Source organism: Mytilus trossulus, chromosome 10 (assembly GCF_036588685.1).
Source record: "Mytilus trossulus isolate FHL-02 chromosome 10, PNRI_Mtr1.1.1.hap1, whole genome shotgun sequence".
Lineage (NCBI taxonomy): Eukaryota > Metazoa > Mollusca > Bivalvia > Mytilida > Mytilidae > Mytilus > Mytilus trossulus.
Genome location: NC_086382.1, coordinates 10,327,759 through 10,340,997, shown reverse-complemented (window position 1 = coordinate 10,340,997; position 13,239 = coordinate 10,327,759). Strand labels below are relative to the sequence as shown.

At 32.7% G+C, this 13,239-nt stretch overlaps 1 protein-coding gene across 1 annotated transcript; it reads right to left on the bottom strand.

Moving 5' to 3' along the window:
• Positions 1-9,270: 9,270 nt before the first annotated feature.
• On the bottom strand, positions 9,271-11,080 carry LOC134686026 (neuropeptide CCHamide-2 receptor-like). The gene has a single exon (XM_063545728.1). The coding sequence runs from the start codon at positions 11,068-11,070 to the stop codon at positions 10,078-10,080; it is 993 nt and encodes a 330-aa protein (XP_063401798.1). The 5' UTR covers positions 11,071-11,080; the 3' UTR covers positions 9,271-10,077.
• Positions 11,081-13,239: the final 2,159 nt, after the last annotated feature.

The following is a 13,239-nucleotide window of genomic DNA, read 5'->3' as shown; positions in this document are numbered from 1 at the left end:
TATTGTTAACCTCTTAGAAAGTCTTACTGATTAAAATACTACAATAGGTAAGAATTTGACAATTTAGTAGTGTAAACCCTGTGATTATGACCCGTGTATATAGCATATTAATCCTGAATACACCGTTTGGTGGTGCGCCTGTCAGATGCGGAACGTACAGATAAGGTAATAGGTAACAGGTGAATATACTATTGGTATCGGTATCGGACTCGACCCGGAACTTCTTAATTATTGGCAATATTAATTACGTGGAAAACAAAAGAACCTGGAGTGATGTAATTTTTAATCTACACCTTTGTACTATATTAGTTGTATATAAAGTTGAATTCTTTGATTCGTCGATTTTACGTGATGACGGCTGACAAATTGGACCTCGTCTTTTTAGTATTATAGATGAGTTGTAAGGTGCCCAAGACATACTCCTATTATGCCATATGAGAAGAAACTGTTTAAAATAAACTCATATTCCAAGAATGTTTGTTTCATGACAACAAAGTCATTATTGTAGCTTTACCATTTAAAGCGTGTTTATATGATTGTTCTGCTAAGCCTGTCTAAGTTGTGTTCTCTCGAATGTGTATAAAACGTTATGCCTTCCAACCTTTTGATTCTTAGCGTTTCCGGATAAAGGTTATTCCAGAAACACATATTGTCTGTACGGATTACATTTCATTAGTAACAGGCAAAGCCGCTATGTTGATAAAACTGCATATAGTACACTAAAGTGAAATGTGAAATGTAAAAAAAAAATGTTACTTAAGTTTAAATTCATTTTTTTAGATTTTTAGCATATGTGATCATTTGTTTTGAAGTCTGATTGAATATTTATCCTTCCAATATTTAGATTTCAAAATTGCGCATATGATGACTCTTTAGCAGGGAAACCTCTTTGCTAATAGAAGTCAACAGCAGCGAACGTTTTTTCCGAGAAAAAAACAAGTTAATTAAAAAAATATATAGTTTTACCCACAAAATTGTATACTACAAGTTTCAGGTTTGAGTGGGCTTGTTTTAATTAAAGATTTGAATTAAAACTTCAGATATACATTTTGTTAATCGTGCATTTCTATAAACTTACGTGTGCTTCTTGTAATTGAAAAAGTTTGGCATACACTTCAAAAATGTGTTATGTAGGAGGCCGTGTTATACGAAAATAAAATCAATTTTATTGTCATTAAAGTTAAACTTACAGTGTGTTTGTGGCAATACAAATTAAAAACAAACAATAAACAACAAAAATAGCAAATACCATACATTTTTAATTTATAGTTGCACGTAACAGCTGTATTTTTTTTTCTTCTAAAAACTGTCGGTGATTTACATACATGTTAAAATAGATTGATTTGTCCTCACTAAAAAGATGGTGTTGTTTTTTGTTGTTTTTTTTTGGTTATTTTGCATTTATTAAGCAGTTTTCAATTATTTGTATTTTGTATATTTTCTCATTTCATTTTATTTGCAATGTCAGTGTTAAAATTTGTACTTATTGTTTACTGAAGAATATATAAATAGAGTTATGTGTACTATTTGGTACATTATAATACACCAACGTCAACGTTGTACTTGCCATGAGTAAACAACAGGCTCCCGGTTATGGAGCACTTGATGCGGTGCGTGTTGCTCAGTCTTAGTTTTTCTATTCATTTTTTTCTCCATTTTTGTTAAGGATGTTTGCTCCTCCATTGTTTTATTTTTTGCCAGATTTTCGTAATCCTCTGGTTTTATCCATTTATTGTCATTAAAAATATTTGCCTACTAACCCTTACTTTTCTTTTCATAATTATATTACATACATTTTAACAAGCCTTATTTCAAAATTTTATAAAATTCTTGTTATTTTTTCATAGGTTTTGAAACAAATAGGTGCCAATGTTAAATGTATGAAAAATCTAGAGAGAACTATTTCCCGCCAAATTTTCAATGGCTTATAATTTGAAAACGAGCACATGGACCCTCCATTTTTTTCTACCTTTATCAATTCATAATAGTCTTTTTAAAAGCTTGTTATTTTTTAACAGAGTAGCGAACATCCTTAATATGTCTATATGTTGTTTTTTATCATTAATATGTGTATGGATTTTATTTTTCATTTCCATTTTTTGTTTTATTTCCAACTACGGTATCGTTTCAACCTTAAAGGTTCTTCTGTAGAAAAGAAAAGGAAATGAAACAAAGATTCTATTTAAAGGTAAAACGGTGTTAAATGCCACTAAAATTTGCTAAAAGTTTACAGTGTGAATACGGTATTAACATCAGCCGTGGTTACTTGTTACAGATTAAATGAGAATTTGGCCATTAAATGAGAATTTGGCCATTAAATGAGAAATTGGCCCATTCGCATATGGTCCGAGTAATTCACATCAGTTACTAGTATTTATTGAAAATAGGTTTTCTAATAAAAAAAAATCTAGAATTTATTAATATATGAGTTAATCGACAGAATTGGATTTGCTTAACGTCCGTGGCAAATAGTTCATGCATATCGTTGGATTGCCTATTTGAATGCTTTTACATATTAAGGCATTTTGGGGACCCTTTTAGCTTGTTGTTCGGTGTGAACACAGTCTTCGTGTTGAAGGCCGTACTGTGACCTATAAGGCTTTACTTTTTTATAAATTGTGACTTGAATGGATAGTTGTTTCATTGGCACTCATGTCACAGCTTCTTATATCTATATCCCCAGTTATTAAAATTATGTATAGCAAATGCAAATAGCACGTCGAATGCTTAGGGCATTAACTAAAAGTGAAGATTTTAAAAGTATGCCAGGCAATATTCTGGAGGTTCTCTTCCTGTTTTGGAAATTAGAAATTTCAAAAGTATTCAACAACATAAAGGCCTAAGAACCATTCAAGGAAAGGGGAAGATTGTGCAAACTAAATACTTCAGTTAGATGTGACAAACGTAATGTTAAATGATGCGCGTTTTAAAAATGCCTGGGCCCGTACGCATAAAGCTACTTAAGTTAAGATTTTCCTTAGTAAACACTTAAGTTAAGGAAACTCCGCCCTTTTTATCTAAGTGGTATGCATAAAAAATCTTAAACTAAGTATTCCCTAAGTAAAATCTTATTTCTTTTAAGCCACGCCCACAAAACTTAAGTGGTATGCATAAAACTCCTTATACTAAGGAAACGCATAAGATAACACTTAGGTCTAAGGTACCTATAGAGCTACCTTAAATTTTCAAAAATAGTTAAAAATCAGTCGAAAGTAAGCATTTTTGACAGAACATTAATAGGTTACCTACAATCTAATTGATTAATAACTATATCAGTAATAAAATACTAATTATTCGTTTATTTATTGCTAAATATTAACGATCATCGTGATTTCAGTCTTCAAATCACGTATAATCAACAAATCAAGAGATAACAGTGGGTAGTTGTATATTCTATTTCCCAATCTCGTTGTATCCCAAAAGTACTCAGTTTTTACACTCATGTAATTCATGGTACTATTTTTCTTTTGTTTGCATTGTACGTGCACGGTTTTTTTTAATTGTTAAAATACACCGCGCGGTATCAAATGTAATAACCCTTAGTTAAAACCGAATTAAGGAATGAAGAGAAAGCATGCAAAACCACATTTTATATATGTGCGTGTGTTTTTTTGGTGGTTTTTTTTTCGGGGGGAAGGGGGGGGGGGGGGGGGTCATTTGAATTTTCAATTTAGTTTTATGATAAAAAGATGTAGGGCAAAGCCTATTTTTTTAACTTACAGGGACAAAATCGATAAGTTTTAAAACCTACACAGCGTTGGATTTCTCAGTTATCAAAGCGGTGAAAAGGTGGGGATATGGGCCTCCATTTTGTTGAAACAATTATGTTGATTGTTTAAAATCACTGTTACGGCAGCTAAAAGTCCCCACTGCTACACCCCATGAAATTCGACGTTTACATTGTATATAAGGAATGCATGTATGATACCTTACTCGTATCAAATTGTTTTTTCATATTTCTTTATATTCAGTGAGATATATTGCGGTTTCGAAAATATTGCTAAGTACGTTAAGATGTGGAGAATAAAGTTACTGTAATAATTTGCCAAGTTATAGTAAAGATTGTAGGACTTTTGAAAAATGCCCTAGTTTGTATATGGATTTCTGGAGAAAAAAAATCTACCCTCCCCCTTTTTTTTGTTGTAAAAGGGAAGTGATAAAAATGTTAATTTCACATCAAAATAGATTTTTAAACCATAAGCTAATGTAAGCAAGGGGTCTTGAAAGAGAGATGGCAGCGCATAATAAGCTGGACGATCAGTAAACATCTTATTGAAAAAAGTGTTTTGTAAAATTATTTGTTAGCACATGCTTACAATGCTACACTCAGTCTTGTGCTACGCCACTGACACGTTGATCGTGTTTTGTTACAGTTCAAAACATATTGGTGTCTCCAGAAAATATTACACCCATGAAAGATAATTAAAGATTAAGTAGAGGAAAGTTTTGGATTACCGAAATATTTTTCTTCCAATGCTCATCCGTCAAAACATCAACCTTAAAAGGCGTTTTCTTATTTTCGCCAATTGTGGCGGGAACACTGCGTTATATTGCATTGTTTTACATACCAATATCAATTTAACCCCAGCTCTTTAAAATAAAAGCATGCATTGATCATTAAATTAAAATAATCATAACAAACTTTTACACGGATGAGTACATTTGATGAGCTAATATATCATACGGTAACTAGAGAAAGGTTCCGATTTAAGTATTAGTTAAGTGAAGACTTAAGTAAATTCATGCATACCACTTAAAAATTTTACTTAACTAAGGAAATTCTTAGTGAAATCTAAGTTTAAGGAATAATTAAGTTAAGAAGTTTTATGCATACGGCCCCAGCTGGTGTCCTAAATACAAGTAGAATTTTTGCTGTGATAAAAAAAAATGTAGAGGGAACCTTAAATATTAAATTAAATTAGTGTTGACGTTTTAAATGTCATTTCCAATTAAACCACCAATATCATAAATATCTTAATTCATTATTAGTATAGTCTATAATTGTATTTTGAAAATCAAGTCAAACTATTAGTTTTAAACTTAATTCAAACGCAGAAATTATACCGAATGTCATTTGTCTTACTGAAAATACTTTAAATGAGAAAGTTATAACATAAAGCAAAAACAAATTCAATGAATCCAATTAGAGGAAAATATTTCAACTTGATCAAATAAAGAAAGTATAATAACGAACTGAGCCACGTTTTGCATGCACCTGTCCAAAGTCGGGAGCATATCGTTTAGTGGTTGTCTTTGGTTTAGGTCTGTCATTTTTTTTTTTTTTGTAAATGTTCTGTTACAAATGAGGCCGTTAGTTTTCTCAATTGAATTGTTTCGTATTTTACAAGACAGGTCCTTTTATAGCCGACTATACGGTATGGTTTTGTCTCATTGTTAATAGCCGTATTGCTGCCAACAAATTTTCGCGTTCACTTCATTTGAACTTTGGAGGAAATATATACTTGTCTCATTGGCAACCCTAACACGTCTCCTTATTTTTATATTGATCTTTTAAGTATTTTTAATATATAACTGTCATGCGTGCCCTTGCATAAGCTTAGATGTTTGGGTAGCCATGAAATCAGGTCCAATCCACATTTTTCATAAAATGTCCTGTACCAAGTCAGAAATATGGCAGTTGTTATCTAATAGTCCGTTGCTATGTATGTTTGTGTTAGTTTTTGTAGAAGTTCAGTTTTTCCGTTGTTCCGGATTTTTTTTCTCTTAAAGTTAATGTGTTTCACTCAGTTTTGGTTTGTTAGGACACAGGGCCGCTCTAAGTTTTAAAGTTTGACTCGGACGGTTTTGAAATGTTCTCTTTAAAGCCATTTACTTTTTTTAGTTTCATTATGAAAAATATAAGAGGCAAACTATAACAACTGAACGTTCAAACTCATAAGTCGAAAACAAACTGACAACATCATGGCTAAAAAAAAGACCAACAGACAAACACCAGCATACAGAACACAAAATAGAACAATAAATACTGAGCAACATGTTCTCCGGAAGGGTAAGCAGTTCCTGCTCCATATATTTCAACCGTCACATATTTGAGGCATTTTCAAATTTTGATATCGATAGTACCAAGTGAAGGTTATTCGATAAAACACGTACTATATTGTCCGCCCGGATATGATTTTAAAGTCATAAGAAACGAGTGACCGGTGAAAAATTATGATCTTCCAATTCTTGAACCAATGCATACACTAATCATAAACTTAGTCTTCTGTGCACGAATTTGTCATTTTTTTCTTGTAAATTTCGTATAATCGTCAATTTTTTTTTCAATCGGTCAGTGTTGTTGTGAAAATATGGCAGGTAATTAAAGTTCGTGTTTTGAAGCCGAAGTTTAACGATGGTCACCTGTTTGTCAACAATCGACAAAAAATAAACAAAAAAGCATGGAAAGAGAGCACGTGTTTACCATGTGTATTCAGATAATAGTTTATTTTAAGGACATCCATGCGTATTGTGATCACCGGAGTTTTACGAGATGTGTTACACTGAGGTCACTTTGCATACGGAAAATATGTCGGGGGAATTGGTTGCTGGAAGCAAGCAATTAAAATAAAGTCAACTTCTTCTAAAAATTAATAAATTATAGAATTTTCTTCAGAAAAAAGTATATGTACATAAGTTTTATAATGAAAACTATCCATTGAGTCATAAAAAACATATGCATTATTTTTTTTGATTTGAGGTTTCTTATGACTTTAACATATTGAAGTTTGTTTCCCTCGATTATAGGAAAGAATGCTGTTACATGTATATTATTCCGATAGCAAATATATGCGCACATGTATATTACTCCGATAGCAAATATATGCGCACAGTTATTTCAAGTTTATTCTTATGTAGAAGAGAGACGGATATAATACCAAAGGAATAAAAACCCATAAGTAAAAACAAACTGACAATACCTTCAAGTTGGCAAAGCGCAAAGAAAAAAAATGTACCAATTTAAAGAAAAACAAAAATATTCAAAACACAACATACATCTACAAAACTCAAGACTGAGCAATAAGAACCCTGCCAAAAACCAGTGTGATCTCAGGTTCTCCGTTCGGTTAAGTAAATCCTGCCCCACGTTTGACACTCATCGTGTTAACCATGTATGCGTAAGTACCAATTATAAATTTACAAGATGTAGACGAATATTGTTTAAAGTAATCAATTGAATTACTTGGTATAATTTGAACAGTTTAATAAATCAATCATATTGAATTATTTTTATTGTTTTCTGTGTTTTTTTCTTGTTTTTTTTACGGTGGCAGAATGCGGCCATGAAAGATTTTTTTTTATGTCGTTCCCTCAAGGTACTATGTCGTTCCCTCAAGATGCTATGTCGTTCCCACAAGATAGCTATCTCGTTCCCTCAAGATACTATGTCGTTCCCACAAAGTAGTTATCTCGTTCCCTCAACATAGCAATATCAATACAAAGATGATATGTCGTTCCCTCAAGATACTATGTCGTTCCCTCAAGATATTATGTTGTTCCCTCAAGATCCTATGTCGTTCCCACAAGATAGTTATCTCGTTCCCTCAAGATGATATGTCGTTCCCTCAAGATATCATATCGTTCCCTCAAGATATTATGTCGTTCCCTCAAGATACTATGTTTTCCCCTCAAGATGATATGTCGTTCCCTCAAGATGCTATGTTGTTCCCTCAAGATAGTTATCTCCTTCTCTCAACATAGCAATAGCAATACAATTTTAAAACTTTGTTGAGGGAACCACATAGTATCTTGAGGGAACGACATAACATCTTGAGGGAACAACGTAGTATCTTGCGGGAACGACATATCATCTTGAGGGAACGACAAAGTATCTTGAGGGAACGACATATTATCTTGAGGGAACGACATAGTATCTTGAGGGAACGACATATCATCTTGAGGGAACGTGATAACTATCTTGAGGGAACGAGATAACTATCTTGTGGGAACGACATAGTATCTTGAGGGAATGAGATAACTATCTTGAGGGAACGACATTTCATCTTGAGGGACCGACAAAGTATCTTGAGGGAACGACATATTATCTTGATGGAACGACATAGTATCTTGAGGGAACGACATATCATCTTGAGGGAACGTGATAACTATCTTGAGGGAACGAGATAACTATCTTGTGGGAACGACATAGTATCTTGAGGGCATGAGATAACTATCTTGTGGGAACGACATAGTATCTTGAGGGAACGACATAGCATCTTGAGGGAACGAGATAGCTATCTTGTGGGAACGACATAGTATCTTGAGGGAACGACATAGTACCTTGAGGGAACGACATAATTTTTTTTTCTTTCATGGCCGCATTCTGCCACCGTATTTTTTCTCATTTTTACAGTTCGCAAAATTTCAATCTTATATCAGATAACTTTTGTTTTTCCGATTCCACAAAACGCAATATACTGTAACAGTTATTTATGTGACTGTATTTGTGTGGTTTTCTTTAGGGGGAATGTACGTGTGTATAATTCCAGTTACCAGTTACCTCTTTATTTTGTGTTCCTTTGATTCCTTGTGCATTTTTGTGTTTTTGTTTGTCGTTGTGAATCTGTCGCCTGATACAAATAAGACTTCAACAACTATTATTTAATTTAGATATGTGATGCCAATTTTCTTTTACACCATTTCCTAAGTCAGCTATATGTTTACATCCCATCTCCTTTGTTCCACCAGGGGTGACCTGAGCCGGATCATCCCTACCAGATCACCCCAGCTTGAGTTTTTTGTTTTGCATGCTTTCTTTTGTTTTGTAACATTTTGGTGGGAATGCCTAATCAACAATAAAACTTAGAAATATTTATTAAGAAAAGACACTTTTAAAATTACGATAGAAAACAATCCATTGTCTATATGGTGATTCGAATTCAAGACATTTAGCATATCAACACACGATACCAGGTCGACTGGATACAAACTCTCAATAATTAAACCATATTTACCAGAAGAACATATGTTCATAAATGGGGCGAGTAAGCAAATTTCCTAATGAATTAAGCATTGCAAATTCACTGATGAACAAACGTGTTTTATTTTTTTTTTTCGCATTAAAATTAAATGAACACGGTACGTCCATTGAGCTATGTGCACAAGTAACAAGTTGAATGTACAATAATTGGCTACAAAGCAAACTGATACCCTTTTTCCGAATTGAAAACTAACAAATATTTGGCGTTGCTCTCTAATACTGTAATTCTAGGTCTGTAATGGTAAATTCAAATTTAGAAGAATAAAAAAACCACACTAAATTATTGCTTGCTTTTAATCACAGAAATACACTCGAAATGTTACATAATGATTCAAAATAACTGTCAATTACCAACTTAGTTACACAATCTTCTTACTTGTGTAACGTCTTCAAAACGGTGGATAATTGAAAGTTGTAAAAACATACAATTTTTAACGTAACTTTTAATAATCGGTATCATTTCTGCCAATAAAGATAGTTTCCAATTACTTTGATCGCTTTCACGGACATCAGAGATTTCAACTTAATTAGATAACATGTTCATTTGATGAAGGAAATCAATTTCACAAGTCCAATGTATTTGACGTGTTTCCAAAACTACGGCAAATGTTTTCTGTAAATTTAAGTTAAATTAATTTATTTTTCAAATTGGGTTTTATATTTCTAATTGGTTCTTATCAACATCAATTTTATGCACAGCAGCTCATAAAATTCTACAGTTAATTTATCACTCTATAATGTAAGGCATTCTAGGTTCTGCAAGGTGTATTACACAAAATGTTGCAATAGGCTGGCCCAGACCATAAAAAACCCATCCAATGACGTGAGTTTCATATTAAGTTACAAACAATGAAATTGTCCAAACATTTAAAGATTACACCCAAAAGAAGCCTTTATTTATTAATTGGATCTTTCTTTACTAGTTTTAACAGTGACAATTCGATTTATTCGAACAATTTTGTGTCCAGCAACGAATCAGAATGTTATTTAGGTTTTATCCTTTGGTTCAATCGTACTTTTTACGAACCATAGAACGAAAAAATAAATAATTCACTATCTTTCTACTTGGTTGATCCAACTTTTGTGTTCCGTTTTTTTCATATATTATCTGAATTCGATTTGACAATGGTCATAGACGCGCTCCCGCGCCGGAACTCGTTCGTTCGATACCGAGTTCTTCTACAACAGCGGAATAAGTAGAACGTGTAGTACTTCCGGAACTGTCTACTTAGGCAAAAGAGGGCGTACGGGTTTACACATGAATATGCATACATCAAACATATACTCATAATCTTGAATATCATCCAAAAGTCAGTTATGCCACCGTCATCCCAAGCAAACCACATGACGTAAATATGCCTTGGCAACCAACAAAACACAAACATAGCAACTAAAGAAAGAACGAATTTAGCAACTTTAATTCTGTCTCTGACTTGGCGCTGTTGTTGTCGATTCATAGACGATCCGACTGTTGTCTCACAAGGCATCTCCCGACTACTTTTCACCAAGATCTTTGCCATGGAAACATAAAAACATCCTATAACTAATAATGGAATGACGAAAAGTAGAAGAAATCTCGATATGCCTCGAGCTTGTAAATACTTCCTTCCATGAATGCTCGGTGGCACTTCAAAACAAATTGCCACGCCGGGTCCTTCTATTAAAGTGTAACTCCAAGCATCTGATATAGCAATAAGTGCCGAAGTAATCCAAATGACTGCAACTATAATGGCGATTTTCAAACTCGGTTTCCCTTTGTGTTTATTCATAGGATGCACTATTGCAACGTATCTGTCCCAACTGAGGGCAGTGAGTGTAAATATAGAAACTCCTAGACACAATGATTGTAGATAAGCGTTCATTTTACATACGAACTCATTAAACGGGTACTTCTGACTTCCAAAAACAATCGTGAAGAAAGGTGCCGAAAATATCAGTAACAATAAATCTCCAACTGAAAGATTTACTATCAAAGCATTCGGAACAGTTCGCAATGCCTTTTCCCGTAAGACGATGTAGACCAGCGATCCATTCCCTGCAACACCAATCAACATGATCCATATAAAAACAATAGGAACAATTACTGTCATGAGCTGTTGGTCAACGACAGTGTCCATTGGCTGGTAGTAAGAAAAGTTTGTAGAATTGTGATAATAATAGTCAAATTGAGTACTTACTTGGTATAGCGCGTTTGAATTGTTATTCAGTTTCATTTTAATGTCATCAACTTTTTTTTTATAGATTTATTCAAAGTGTCACAACATTTTCTATTTCAAATACATATATAACAATGAAGAACGAATTGTCACTTTTTCTTAAATTATTCTCCGAGACTAAATTATTGAAAAGACTTTTCCTTTGCGATCTGGATAACAGCATGTACTTCCAAACAGCAGAAGAAATTTGTGAGGTAACAAATGAGAATCACAGACTTTTTGTTTGTTGAAATATTCAGTACATCACAATATTCCTCTAATATGAGCACGTGGTATCGATATTTATGTCTTCGTTAAAAAATATTACTTTCTTTCATCTTCAAATATTATTGAACCACGTTTAATTCTATTCAGTGTCAAAAACAATATCCGTCCGTTTCCTTTAAAAATCCGTTTTTTTCTTGTATCATCGCATTTCAATTTATAATCTATGTAAAGAAGCGAACAATGTCTTTGTTGACTTGGTGTTTATTTATCCTTTAATGTCATATAATGTAGCTTTCTCCTATGCAACAGAAGATTTAATGATTACTTTGATAGTTTTTCCAAGCTCAAACAGCGTACGTAGTAATTATGTTTGAACTGTTCTATTGGTTGCAGAGTTGGTAATTAGCCGAATTGTAACTTATTTCTTGAAAGATACATACACGTCCTGTGGAAATCGACAAAAGATTCTAGATGTTTCCGTCTTAGTAAATTATTGTATATCGTGCTTGTCAAATAGAAAATAATTACTGATCCACAAAAGTAAGATGAGATGAAAGAATTCTAAACAAAAGATATTATCTTAAATAATCGGGGGAAAATATGCTTCACCGAAAAGATGAATAAATAAGAAGAAAAAAATGTATGTGTAATTTAAGCCACAATGTCTCTTGTTCTAGCTGTATAAAAAAAGAAAAAAGAAAAATGTATGAGTAATGTTTATGTGTATATGTCTTTTTTTTTGGCTGTATTAATATATAACGTGTACTTATTTTAATTAATAAACTATATTGTGATTTATGGAAACCATTCGCTTGTTACTATGACCATAGACATCGAACATCAAAAACATGAGAGAAAAACTAAAAACAACTAAAAACAAAGTGTTTAAAGTTCAGGTTTATTTTAATTAAATATAACAGGAAAACTTATCATAAAATTACTTTTGTGAAAAAAGAACCGTTGCATCGGATATTTCCCTTTGATTTCAAAATTTTGATTTTATGAGTTTTACTTTTAAATTATGTTTGTTCCTTCATAGCCGTAGAGACAACCGACTTCTTCTAAGCTAGAAATTATTAATTTCGTCTTTTGATTAAAAACAATTTTGTTAATTTCAATTAAGAACATGATATGTGGCGTTTTTTTCTTTAACATTAATTTATATCTATTTGATAAGATGTACAATGTTTTCGCGTAGATAAATGAGAGCTTGCTAAACGGTGTCATGTTTTAATTCTTTTAGCGATGGAAATTCAAATAAGGAATACTAGACCACTTTCGAATTTGTGAACAATTCATCACCGGTAAAACTCGTCAATTATGCACACCTTTATGACGTCATTTACCATAATAATAATAGAGGGGATGCATTCATCAAGCGTCTTAGTGGTCGTCATTTTGCATGCAGGATAAACTGAAATAACATTAGTTCCTTATGATAGCAGTTTAATTTAATTTAATTTGATGAACAAATTGTGCAATCATTTTCACCACCACTCTCTCAACAAAGGACGGAAGTGACGGCGCCCCTAAACGCACGAATGATATTCACTTAAACCAAAGTTTTTGACATGTTTGAAACGAACTCAAAAGTTGTCTGTTACACTACTATAGGATTATTGAATACAGTCACCATTGGTGAAATGAGACAAACAAATACACAAATAACAAATTGTCATATTTGATATATATGTCTCACTTTTTGTATTCTAAAGTTTGGCAATATACATGAATGGCTTTATTTTTCTTAAGTAGGGCATATGTTATATCACAACGCCTATTATTGCTAGTTTATGGCAATATTGTTTAGTATTTATTCGAAATTGTAGAGGAAAA

What these genes read in the sequence shown, in the direction of transcription:
- LOC134686026 (XM_063545728.1), bottom strand. Translation starts at nt 11,070, where the DNA reads ATGACAGTAATTGTTCCTATTGTTTTTATATGGATCATGTTGATTGGT.